Genomic DNA, 13,711 nt, shown 5'->3' with positions numbered 1-13,711 from the left:
AAAGTCTTAGAGAGTTCCGGATAGAAGAAGCAGTGTGTGAACGTGTTTTCTGATTAGGCCCCACACTCTGGAATTCCCCTCCCTAAACCCCTCCACCTTTCCACTTCCTCTCCTCCTTTAAGACCCTCCTTAAAACCCATCTTGTTGACCAAGCTTTTGGTCAGCTGTCCTAATATCTCCTTCTTTGGCTCAGCTTTGTCTGATTAAATCTCTGTGAAGGGCCTTGAGATGTATTTCTACGTTAAAGGTGCTATGTAAATACAAGTTGCTGTTATTGAGGTTTTACCACTGGCATTGTGTATGGAGTTTTTAGATTATTGCACAATGTTGACATGCAGCTACAACAGTTTGTGTTCCTGGCATAAATGTGCAGGTCTGGCTTAACTCCTGTTCTGTTGCATAAACTCGTAGAGGACTGACAGCCCAGCAACATCACTTTAGAAATTGAAGAATTACTAAATGAAACTGGTTACGTTTGTTTGCACTTAATTTTGCATAAAGATTGATTCCTACTTTTTTAAAAATTTTACTTGGTTACCCACCTTGTTATTAATCTCCTAACCTTCAGGTTTGTGGCTCCTGGAACCCCTCAATTATCGTTACCAAATTCAGGGCATGAGGGCAAAGTTCAGAGTTCGTAACTGTGACAATGATCCAGATTACTTAGAAGACTTCATTGTGGAAATTGATTCAAAAGACGATGATCATGACTTGGCATATGGAAACATACTTCAGGACGAAATAAAGCGACTTAGTTACACACCGCGAGGATTCAAGAGGCACAGTGAGAATTTAACAGAGCTCTATGAAGCAATTGAACTAGAGGAACTAATGAACAGCACCAATGATGGGGAAAATATGACTGTGAAAGACCCTATCTGGTCACGTTGTAGACAAAGGCAGCATCACACTTCAGGTGAGCAATACAGTAACGAAAAAAAAGAAAATCACCTTCCAAATCATGGAATTGGCAAACGTTTGTCCAAAGACACCAATGAACTGAATCAGAGTCAAACTACCAGAAAGTATTTCTATGATACAACTGTTAACAGCAAGAACCAGATCACAATTGAATCTGATCAAATGCACAGTAACTCTTCATTCACTAGGGACAGCAAAGTTAATAAACACAGCAAGAATGAGGATATTGATGAGTTAATTAAAACAAACTACAGCTCAGACGATCTTGTTCAGACAAACAGAATGAGTGAGATACCAATACCTGATCACCCAGAATCTAACCTGACCTTTACGGGAACAGATGGAAAGTTAGATTTGCTCTATGCAAATCAGATTCTAAGAAATGAGATTGCATCGACAGACAAGTTGAAATTGAATCAAAGCAAAAAGCTGGAGAACGGGGTTATCACAAAAACCCAGCTTCACAAAGACTTTGCGTTTGAACAGGCAATTAGCAATGAAACAAAGGAAATGAAACTATGGGATAATGATACAGCTGCAACCTTTAGGGAATCTGAAGGTATAATACCTAATCGGACATCATTTGACAAGAATTCAACCACAGAAACTGGAAACAATTCCCAACAGGCCAGGAATGAGCCTCTTGATTACGATGACTATGAAGAAGATACTAACAGTGGAGCTGGTGGTGAATCCAACTATAGAGATCTGCATGATATCAATTTCAGAACTCTCCCCAACAGTGAGTGGTGCCCAGAGGAGAATCCAAGCCACATCCCACGAACTTCCAATTCACAGTCTAAATACTATTACATTGCAGCTGTGGAGCTGATCTGGGATTATGAAGCCAGTCAAACTTCCAAGCACAGGTAAGTGCATCTCAATTTTGCATTGTAAGGGTGGATATATTAAAGAAGGTAATTACCCATATATTGCACTTACGACATTCCTCCTTCAAGTCCTCTACTTATCCAGTTGTTCCAACAAACTCTGGAACAGTTGGTCCAAAGAGATATAGTAAACTGCTTTCATTGCAGCTGCTGAGAATCATTTTGATAAAGTGAACAAATACTTGGTAGAGACTAACTGTCCCTTCTCCCAACAAGCATCCTATGGCCCATCTCTAAAGAGACCAAACGCATTAACATGAGATACTGAGCAGATATAATTCAAGGAAGTCTCATATGTATCTGCTGCAGTCAGTGTTGCAACATATGACTGTAGAAATGGCTACAAATTCACCTAAAATCATAAATGTGATCCACAGGTAAGTACTCATTAGGAGAAATGGTTGGGAGAGGTGACTGAACCCAAGGAGGTGTGAGGAAGTGGGATTAACATCAGTGGACAAACAGTCATTAGTCACTGGATGTTGATCAACAAGAGTTAATGAGCCCCAATAATGCAAAGGAACTGGATTAAATTGATAGGTTATATTGTTAATCCAAGGATAACCTTGTTAACATTTGTAATTCCCATAATTTGTGGAAATTTTTTAACGTTTGAAATTCATGGAGAATTTAAATGTAGCTTTCTACATGTTCAAATTTCGTAAGTGAACCACAGGTATTTTAAAAAAAAACTTCTGCAAATTATTGTAATGTGTTTCTGGCAGAGAGTACTGTCAGTCCATCTAATTATTCCCTCTCTATACCGTAAGAGGTCATATTTATAAAATTTAATAACCATGAATCCTTTAAGATGCTAACGCTGCAATGGTAAATCCGCAAATCTTTTACACAATCAAGGCTATTTTGGTGTGATAAAGCTGCATTGTCTCGCCAGCTGCCCACCTCTGAGACACAGTGTTGTGTGGTGGAAACCAACCACTGGACAAAATGATATCATAGTCAATTAGAAAAAAAAACAAACTCAATTATTTTTAACAAAAAAAAACATTGTCCAATGCTTTTTTTTTTGGTCAGGCATTGTTGGAAGAATGGAGATGTAAACCTCAACTTTTAGTGAGGACTGTGCTTCACTTAAATTGACTTAGCTTGAAATTCCAGATGTTTGTGGTATTCTTATGACTGTGATACATGGATAATTTTATAAGCAAAAAGTACTTTACATTTTAACTAAAGTTGGTCATCAGATGGTGTTCAGCTCTGCTCTATAGTCAACTGCAGGGGACTATGTCACATGGTGTCAGGCCCACCTTCTTGGCTGGGGGATGCTGTGGGGCAAAAGATCGCAAGATGAGAGGAGGCAAAAGGGATAAAACGTGAATTCAAAACAAAAAATATAAAAATATAAGACAAGGTTTTTAATTGGGTGTTTATGGTAATTATTTATTTACTGGCCATTTCTTATGGGTTTGTGGTTTAACTGGTATTTAATACATATCCTGCTGGTATTCAGCATTCACTAGCTATTTATTAAGGAGTTGCAGCACTTAGCAGTTACTTGTTTTTTACTGGGTATTTCAAGTGTGTACTGGATTTTTATGGTAATTACTAGGTACAGAATTGTATTACTGCAATTTGCAAGATACTGATGGTATTTTACAGAAATGACTGCATTCACAGTCATTAATGCCATCAACTGGGGCAAATATCATCAGCTCAATATCATATTAAACTGATGCCAATGTCACTTAGCTGGAGGCAGCAATCAAAGGGGCAAAGACTTGGCAGCAAGTTCAAGAAGGCAATGTTTCTACAATATAAGGACAGCATGTTCAAATATCCAGTAGTCCGTGGAGAAAGGGAAGAACACTTGGGCATACTCGGGCCTGTCATCAGTGCAGAAGTCAATGATATCATCGTGGTGAGTCACCCACTTTAAAAAAAATATATAGATTTAAAAATGAGCTCTTGCGAATTGATCACCGGGCTATCATACCGACTCAGGATTGAGTTTCACATTAAACTGGACTTCAGGAGGTCAGGATCCAATTAATTCTTATCCAGATACTTCTCTGTGTCTACATTTTGGCTGCCACCCTGGACCTCAATCCTTCCTTTATTTTTAGCGACCATCTCCCCTCATGCTTTGGCCCACTTGCCTCCCTTGTTCCATCACTTATTTTCTTAGTCCATGTCATCAATCACCGGCCTACTGTCTCATGCCCCAACCCGCTTATGGTTACTCTTCTGCTGACCCTCCTCGCCCACTGCCACCCCAGTATTGAGTCTCTCCTGCACAGTCCCAATGCTGCCCTCTGCTGTATTTAGTATTCTGTATCCTCTGCCATGTCCACTGCAGCTCCCACAGTTGGCTCTGGCAACGCAGCAATCCATATTGCCTCATTCTTCTATTTCTACGTCCCTTCATGGCCTCATCCCACCTTACCTCTGGAACTTTCTTCAGCCCTATGTTCCTGTATGCATCCTCCCCTCTTCCGACTTTGGCTTCCATTGCCTTCCGCTCTGCATCCACTTAACATTTGGTTGCGGTGTCTTCAGCCATATCCACTCCACACTCTGGAAAGCTCCCATTCACCTGGCTATCTTTCTGCCTGTGGAAAACCTTATCTGGAAAACCTTCTCTGAACCTAGCTCTTTATCTTGCCTTCAATTATCAACCTAATTCTCCTTCCACGCTGCTTAGTGTCCAACTATTTTTAGCTTGTGAAGCACTTTGAGACACTTCGTTACTTTAAAGATGTTTTATAAATGCAAGTTATTGTTATTTCTATTCAGGTTATTTCTCATTATTTGTCTCACTGAAACAAAGACTCCAAAGAATTTATAAAAGGCAGAAACAAATTATAGATCACCAACAAATCTTAAACTAAACTGTTCAAATGGTCTTCATTATTTTCCATGAATTAATGTTTAATATTGATGATCTGTAATCTTGTTCTAACCCAAGCATTTTGATCAAATTAATTATTTAACAATTCCACAAAAATATTTTGTAACATTATTAGAAAGGTCTCAAAATGTGACCTCACTTTAAGAGCTAACTTCATTTGAATTTGTAATTTGGCCTTTTTAAACTGTCACTTGTGGGGATAGTTTGCATAAATTTCTCCCTTTTTTTAGTAATTTTTCCCCATTTTTTGTTCACTTGGTCTGACACCTGAGGTGAAAAGGTCAAATGCACAATCTGACCCAAGGCCACTGTTGATGCTGTCTTTAGCAGGCTGTCTGTGACCACCAAGGCATGAATCACTTCTCTCAATTTTCCACCTCCCCTGTTGGCGAACACCACAACCTTCACTCAGAGCCTCTCCAGTTGGCACAACTCAGATCAAGACCTGAGCGAAGTGTTTCTCAAATCTGCATCCATTGCGCTAAGCCTTAGCACTACCTCAGCACTACCTTGTGTACAAACAACCCTTTATGAAAATCTGGGCACCATCGACCAAGAATGTTTACATATTCCAGCTTTAAGCACATATTACATCAGAGGCAGGTGTAGAAATACTTGAACAGATGCTGATATCCCCATACACAAATGTATCATTCTCACCCACACTTTTGTTTAGTGTGAACATGATCAACCAATGTGATCACTCTGGTTGGTCTAATTTTGCACTTAATTAGTTGTTGCAAAGTGCATTAATTCTCCAGATATTATCCAAGTTCCAAAACTTCACAACATTCAGTCATGGACTGCACCCTCCTCTCACATCTAAAATGACACAGTTAATTCCAAAGCTCAGGTGTTTGCTGCTGTAACGTCAGAGCTTGGTGAGAAATTAAGTAGCAGACACCCAAGGCAGTTTAATACCAAAGAAAAGAAGGATTGTTAGTCTGAGACAACACGAGGGTGGAAATTATTGTTACTTATTAAGGCCCAAACCAGACAACAATTATAACCTGAAGTCCAGCATCAGGACCTGAATGATGAACAATCACAATATTTAAAGCCAATGGGACTACAACTAGATGACTGCATTTATATTATTTTGTAGTCATTAGCTGTGCACCTACTTTAAGGTGTTGTCTCCTTGTTTTTGGAGACTACAACCTAGTAAGAAGAATCCTGCCGCGGCTATTGCATAGCATTACAAGATTTTGTGATTTAATTGCTAATTCAGGAAAACGGATGCTTGTGGATTGTGCCTTTAGGAGAAAACAGGAACCAAAATTCAGAATGAAGAGTAAGTAGTCTTTATAGATTGAAGAGATACATTTAGTCAGACAGAGACAAAACAACTGGGTAAGTAAGACGTAGTTATGAAGGATATTCCATTTCCTGGTGTAAAACCATTCTACTCATACAGGTGAAGTTCAAGAATATGGCCTCCAGGCCTTTCTCCATTCACGCTCATGGTGTGCCACGCGAGATACCACTTGAATATACTTATGAAGAAGAGCAACTGATAGACTGGCCTAGAAAGGAGGATGATATAGTTTATCCAAATAAAACAAAGGTGTACATTTGGCATGTGACAAAGGGATCGGCGCCCACCGATAAGGACTTTGACTGCAGAGCCTGGACATATTACTCAGACGTCAACCCAGTAAGTCAATCGATGTTTGCATAAGTTTCTTGGTGAGTTGAGTTTCATGCAGTATGAATTGGCTTTCTGCCTTATTCCTTGGTTCTTTATGGGAATTCTTCAAAAGAAGTTTCAACTTAAGTCTCTTGATCTTTCTTTAACTCTGCTGGGTTTCAGTGAAACTCCTGAATGAGAAGAAGGTTTTATGCTGTAAAGCCATGGGGTTACATGGAGCAGGCTGCACTATTACATAGTTACACTGTGCTGTTTTTCTAATCAGGAACGAGACATCCATACGGGTTTGATTGGTCCTTTAATCATCTGTAGACAAGGGACCCTGCACAAGATCTCTAATGGGACGCTAAAGGTTCAAGAATTCTCTTTGCTTTTCATGACTTTTGATGAAAACAAAAGCTGGTACTTAGAAGACAACATCCAAATGTTCTGCAAGTCTCCCTGCCAGGTCAGGCCAGAGGACCCTGCATTTCAAAACAGCAACAAATTTCACGGTAAGAGTCCATCAATTGATTTCAGCTTTTGGGCGATTACAAGAATGTTTGGCTTGGGCAAGACAATGTTACTGAGTGCTAGAGCATATGATCATGCCTGTAATTCCCCACAAAATGAGTACACAATTTCTAGTAACTGGCTCAATAGACCTCGAGGCCCAAGACTCAAGCGGCAAGTTATCTTTTGTTAGAAAATGCTAGAGTCCCCACATTTAAACTGGGCAATCATTTAGAATCATAGCATCATAGAATCATAGAAAGGTTACAGCACGGAAGGAGGCCATTCGGCCCATCGAGTCCACGCCAGCTCTATGCAAGATCAATCCAGCTCGTCCCACTCCCCTGCCCTTCTGTGCAAATTTTTTCCTTTCAAGTACTTATTCAGTTCCCTTTTGAAGGCCATGGTTGAATCTGCCTCCACCACCCCCCTCGGGCAGTGCATTCCAGATCCTAACCACTCGCTGTGTAAAAACATTTTCCTCATGTCACTTTTGGTTCTTTTGCCAATCACCTTAAATCTATGTCCTCTGGTCCTTGACCCTTCCGCCAATGGGAACAGTTTCTCTCTATCTACTCTATCTAGACCCTTCATGATTTTGGATACCTCTATCAAATCTCCTCGCAACCGTCTTTATTCCAAGGAGAACAACCCCAGCTTCTCCAGTTTATTCATGTAACTAAAGTCTCTCATCCCTGGAATCATTCTAGTAAATCTCTTCTGCATCCTTTCTAAGGCCTTCACATCTTTCCTGAAATGTGGTGCCCAGAACGGGACACAATACTCTATAAAACACTGGTTCGGCCACAACTAAAGGTTCATCATGACTTCCATACTTTTGTACTCTTTGCCTCTATTTATAAAGCCCAAGGTCCCATATGCTTTTTAACCGCTTTCTCAACCTGCCCTGCCACCTTCAATGATTCGTGCACGTATACCTCCAGATCTCTCTGTTCCTGTACCCCTTTTAGAGTTGTGCCCTCTAGTTTATATTGCCTCTCCTCGTTCTTCCTACCAAATTGCATCACTTTGCATTTTTCTGCGTTAAATTTCATCTGCCACGTGTCCGCCCATGCCACCAACCTGTCTAAATCCTCTTGAAGTATATCACTATCCTTCTCACTGTTTACTACCCTTCCAAGTTTTGTGTCATCTGTAAATTTTGAAATTGTGCCCTGCACACTGAAGTCCAAGTCATTAATATATATCAAGAAAAGCAGTGGTCCCAGCACTGACCCCGGGGCAACACCACTGTACACCTCCCTCCAGTCCGAAAAACAACCATTCACCACTACTCTCTGTTTCCTGTCCCTTAGCCAATTCTGTATCCATGTTGCTACTGCCCGCTTTATTCCATGGGCCGCAATCTTGATGATAAGCCTACCATGTGGCACTTTATCAAACGCCTTTTGAAAGACATATACACCACATCAACTGCATTGCCCTCATCTACCCTCTCTGTAATCTCATCAAAAAACTCTATCAGGCTAATGAAACACGATTTGTCTTTAACAAATCTGTGCTGGCTTTCCCTAATCAATCCACACTCATCCAAGTGACTGTTAATTCTGTCCTGGATTATCGTTTGTAAAAGTTTCCCCACCACCGAGGTTAAACTGACTGGCCTATAGTTGATGGGTTTATCTTTACACCCTTTTTTGAACAAGGGGGTAACATTTGCAATTCTCCAGTCCTCTGGCACCATCCCCGTATCTGCGGATGTTTGGAAGTTTATGGCCAGTACCTCCGCAATTTCCACCCTTATTTCTCTCAGCAACCTAGGATGCATCCCATCTGGACCAGGTGACTTATCTACTTTAAGTACAGCTAGCCTTTCAAGTACCTCTTCTTTCTCAATTTTAAATCAGCCAAAAATGCTAACTATTCCTATTTCCATTACAGTCAATTACAAAACTGCCACTTACAGCGTGTTAAGCGCTCCATGTATTTCAGGCAGAAACAGGAGGTCACGCAGCAGTTCGCACCTCCTTAAGGTGCAATTCCCTTGTATACTTAATCGTCCCTAACTGGTGTAAGGTTACAGCTTGCACTACTCAGCACTGACTTTTTTTTTTCTGACACTCTGGGGTGCCTTATTGCCTTACAGATTCATTCCAGATTCCTTGCAGTGACATTACATCAAGCCAAAGCTCTACAAGCCAAAGCTCTACACTCTGCCCGAGGGGATTTCTCCCTGACTGCATCCCCCCGGCATACAATGGCAGGAAGGCTCCAAATGGTTGCCTTCCCCCACTTGACCACTTGATCTTAGCCAAAAGGCCGAGAAGCTGCAATAACAAAGTAAATAGCAGCCCCTTTAGGTCCAAAGTAGCCAGCAGCTATTTTTTTTATCTCTGCTGTAGTTCGACCACTTTACAACCGAACTTCACTTATCATAATTTATTTTTCAGCTTTCTGACTATACCCACCTAAGGAATATTCTAAAATATACCAAATCATTACGTGCTTCTGCAAAGGAATATTTGAATCTTGATAAATGAATTTTTTTATACATAGCTGTCGACATTTTAGCATTAAATCTATTTCATCGATATTTCAGTTCTTTCTTCTGAACATCATGAGTATTACAGATGGAGGAGGGGACGGTCCCCGGCAATCAGGAGAGGGGAAAGGCATTCAGAGTTTGGTGTGAAGGGAGGTTGGCTACGATCACGGCATGGCGAGGTCAGCAATCGGAGCTTGTGGGGGGCGAGGGGAGTGAGGCCATTGTAGTTGGAGGGGGGGAGGAAGACCACAAGAACTTAAGAAATAGGAACAGGAGTAGGCCATATGGCCCCTCGAGCCTGCTCTGCCATTCAATCAGATCATGGCTGATCTTCAACCTCAACTTCACTTTCCTGCCCAATCCCCATATCCCTTGATTCCCCTAGAGTCCAAAAATCTATCGATCTCAGTCTTGAATATACTCAATGACTGAGTATCCACAGCCCTCTGGGGTAGAGAATTCCAAAGATTCACAACCCTATGGGTGAAAAAATTCCTCCTCATCTCAGTCTTAAATGGCCAACCCCTTATCCTGCGACTATGCCCCTGGTTCTAGACTTTCCAGCCAGGGGAAAGAACCCCTCAGCATCTACCCTGTCAAGCCCCCTCAGAATCTTATATGTTTCAATGAGATCACCTCTCATTCTTCTAAACTCCAAAGAGTATAGGCCCATTCTGCTCAATCTCTCCTCTCATCCCAGGAATTAATCTAATGAACCTTCGTTGCACCGCCACTACAAGGTCGGCGATTGTGGCTTGGGGGGATTGGGATCGGCCGCAATCAGCAGAGGGGAGGCCGAAGACTTCCTTGAGGGGCTGGGGGGAGCACTCCTGCTCCTCCTGGCCCTCGTGGAGTGCTGTAAAAGGCATTTCCCTTGTGGAGCCGGCAACTCCCGTCTCCCTTTCCGACCCCAGGGAAACCCGTACAGAAATTGTGAAAGTTAATCAGGCTCCCAATTGCACTGTGGGAGTCCGTTTTAAATATGTTAATGAGGTGCCCCGCCTCTCCATGGCGGGACACTTGGACGCCACGAAACCCACCGCCGTAAAAAGGGCAACGGACATGTACGTGGCGGGTTAGGGTCGCGTTCCCTGTTTTTTCATTTTTAACTCCACCCCCAGCCCGACCCTCTCCTGCCTGTCGTGGGGGAATTAATATCGAGGCCATAGAGTCTATTGAAGATTACATGCAAGCGGGGAAAAAATCTCCATACTATCACAGTGCAAAGGGTGCTGCAACAAAGCGTTCAAAACATTTAACATTACATTTTGAGTGCTGTGATGTTGTGCCTATCATTGAAATCTAGCTGCCATGGCTATGATGAGTGCTGTCTATTCTTGGCTTGGCCTCACTATGGACCTACTCACCACAGGATTGCATTCCCCCAATAACTGTCCTTATTCAATTCTGTCTTGATTTCCATGCTTAAAAGGACTATAGAAACCATCTTTTTGGAATTAAAGGATTAAATTGCAGAAGGTCTGCTATGTGTTAGTAGTTTTATTCACACTTCTAATTCACAGGGATTTAACAGCCAATTGTAATTTAATGTTTAAAGTTAGACAATAACAAAGTGTTAATCTCTGATTGAGAGAGAAAACAAAATCAAGTACATGCCAGACCAAAACTCTCCTAACTTGGATTGCTGGAAACCATGGGGCCAAAAATACGTGAGCATTCTAGCACAGTCCTACATCAAGTGAGAGTGCACTGAAGGTTCAGAATTTAGGCCCGGACCCAGATACGCCGGGCCTTGGCCTTGTAGAAGAGTCCCCGGGGCCTTGTGGGTGAAGAAGCTCCGCCCTAATCAAGACCATCAGAATGAGAGGGGCTATGTTGGGGTCGATTTTGCAATGGTGGTGGGTTGGCAGTGGGACGGGTGAAGGTGCATGTGGCAAACCCGCACAAACAAAACTTACCATTTCCGACGCGATTGCATGGTGATTGACAGGTTGGCTGCCGTCAGGAGCTGCAACGCGAGGGGGGGGGGTGGAGAAAGAGAGAGAGCAAGATGTCATCCAGCGCTGGAACGGAAGATCGGGGGGGGGAGTGGAAGATCGGGGGGGGAGGGGGAAAGATCAGGAGGGAGGGGGAAGATCGGAGGGGAGAGGGGAAAAGATCGGGAGGGTGACGAGGGGAAGATCGGGAGGACATCGGGGGAGTGAAGAGGGGGACATTGGGGGGTGAAGAGGGGGAGATCAGAGAGGGGGATATCAGACATCGGAGCAGGATGCAAAGGTAGGTTCATTTAGTGTTTTAACTTCCTTCTGTGGTTTTGATGTATTTTATTTTGTTTGTTTTTCCCTGATCCGGCCCTTCACATCTGGTTTCACCAGGCGTGAATCAGAAGTGGTGGGCAAGCCGCCCAGGTAAGTTAAAAATTGTTACAATCACTTAATCTGTCACAGGTAAAGTGCCTTAAGTACCTCAATGAGGTACATTTGGCTCTTTAACTGTCACCCCGCCGAATTTAATTGTCGGCGGGACTTCCGTTTTCGGGCCCCCCACGCACTCACAGGTGGGTCCTTGGGAAACTCGGAAGTCAGCGGGTTGGAGCCGGCTTCTGAACCCGAACGGGATTTCCGCGATTTTCGGAGCTCCCCCCGCCCCCACGCACCCGCAATTGCCCCCTAAAATTGAGCCTGTTGTGTCTCCAGCCATCAGAGAGATCAGGTGAGGCCAGATGTACCATGTCGCCAAATGGCAGAAGTGGGGCGCACCTGAGAGTCCAGGCTAGGATTGTGGCCTGGACTCCCCAAAGATTTTCTAAATTCTTACAATGGATTTCAACCCCTTTACAAAGAGGGCTGATAAGTGCTGTTAAATATTTTCTGCAGTTACCTGTCAGTGGGATGCAAATTAGGGCACCTCCTCCTGCCAGATAATAAAATAACGTCTCTGATTTTGGCTGTAAGTCTAATTTTTAAGACCCTTATCCCTGATTTTCAAGTAAGCAAACAATACATTCCACCTGAAGAGAAGAAACTCAGATGGTCCATTATATCTGCAGCAAGCAAGCGTTCTGCTGGCCAAAGGCAGAGCAGTAACAGTAGAAGCTGTTCAAAGTCCAACTTGCTGAACCATTGAGTTCTAGTGTGCACTTTAGAGACATCCTAACATTCCTTTAACTCTATCTTTGATTTCGCTTGCAGCAATCAATGGGCATGTGGCAGAGACCCTGCCTGGGCTGCTAATGGCACAGAACCGGTTAGTTCGCTGGTACCTGATAAACATGGTTGGATCTGCTGATATCTACAGTGTGCATTTTCATGGTCAACCTTTTATAATGAGAAGATCCAAAGAGCACAGGATGGGAGTTTATACACTATTCCCTGGTGGGTATTTTAAAATATAAGTTCCAAACTTCAACTCTTCGTATCTCCAATACACCCTACAACCTTTACTGTAGTACACTCTAATATACCCCACGGCCCTCACTTTAGTACGCACTGATATACCCCATGCTCCTCAATGTGCTACACCCTTTTATACCGCACATTAGGCACCCCATCCACCACCCTAAACATTCACTCCCTCCACCACCGGCACACCGTGGCTGCAGTGTGTACCATCTACAGGATGTACTGCAGCAACTCGCCAAGGCTTCTTCGACAGCACTTCTGAAACCTGTGACCTCTACCATCTAGAAGGACAAGGGCAGCAGGCACATGGGAACAACACCACCTGCACGTTCCCCTCCAAGTCACACACCAGCCTGACATGGAAATATATCGCCGTTCCTTCATCGTCGCTGGGTCAAAATCCTGGAACTCCCTACCTATCAGCACTGTGGAAGAACCTTCACCACACGGACTGCAGCGGTTCAAGAAGGGGGCTCACCACCAACTACTTAAGGGCAATTAGGGATGGGTAAAACCTGCCAGCCATGCTCACATCCCATGAATGAATTTTTTAAAAAATTCTTAACTGTCCATACTGCAGATTCTAATGCCGTCATCATCTAGTGTATGAGACCCCTGAAAGCGTTGTCCCTCTAATGTGCAGTGTCCGTCCCTCAATGTTCTTGCTGTAAAGCGTAGGATTAGATTTTTTTTGTAGTTTTCTGCTTCCATATTTATTAATTATGTGAATGCCTTTAATGTGCTTATTATCACAGGCTCATTTGGAACCATCGAAATGCACCCGACCAAAGTAGGCTACTGGCTTGTGGACTGTGAGACTGCTGAACACCAAGAGGCAGGGATGCGTGCCATCTTCCTAGTCTACAACTCATGTGGGTATTATTCTCTTGCGTTAGTCATGGATATGTGGAATTGATGGAGATAAAGCAAATAATGCTACATCAATTAACACATTTGAAAAAAACCTGAATAATTATCTGAGAAGGGACAGGATTTTAATTGAGAATTCAAAAAGAACGG

General features: G+C 42.9%; 1 protein-coding gene across 2 annotated transcripts in view; it reads left to right on the top strand.

The window, feature by feature from the left end:
- Positions 1-13,711, top strand: part of f8 (coagulation factor VIII, procoagulant component) — a 68,253-nt gene that overhangs the window by 36,205 nt on the left and 18,337 nt on the right. For both annotated transcript variants that reach the window (XM_067996942.1, XM_067996941.1), the window contains 6 exons: positions 569-1,790; positions 3,522-3,690; positions 6,098-6,337; positions 6,597-6,825; positions 12,482-12,664; positions 13,447-13,563. In XM_067996942.1, coding sequence (XP_067853043.1) covers positions 569-1,790; positions 3,522-3,690; positions 6,098-6,337; positions 6,597-6,825; positions 12,482-12,664; positions 13,447-13,563 — 2,160 coding nt within the window. The remainder of the gene's footprint in view (positions 1-568; positions 1,791-3,521; positions 3,691-6,097; positions 6,338-6,596; positions 6,826-12,481; positions 12,665-13,446; positions 13,564-13,711) is intronic.

Source organism: Heptranchias perlo, chromosome 15 (genome assembly GCF_035084215.1).
Source record: "Heptranchias perlo isolate sHepPer1 chromosome 15, sHepPer1.hap1, whole genome shotgun sequence".
Taxonomy (NCBI): Eukaryota; Metazoa; Chordata; class Chondrichthyes; order Hexanchiformes; family Hexanchidae; genus Heptranchias; species Heptranchias perlo.
The sequence above is the reverse complement of the archived record's forward strand: the minus strand, read 5'-3'. Positions and strand labels throughout refer to the sequence as shown.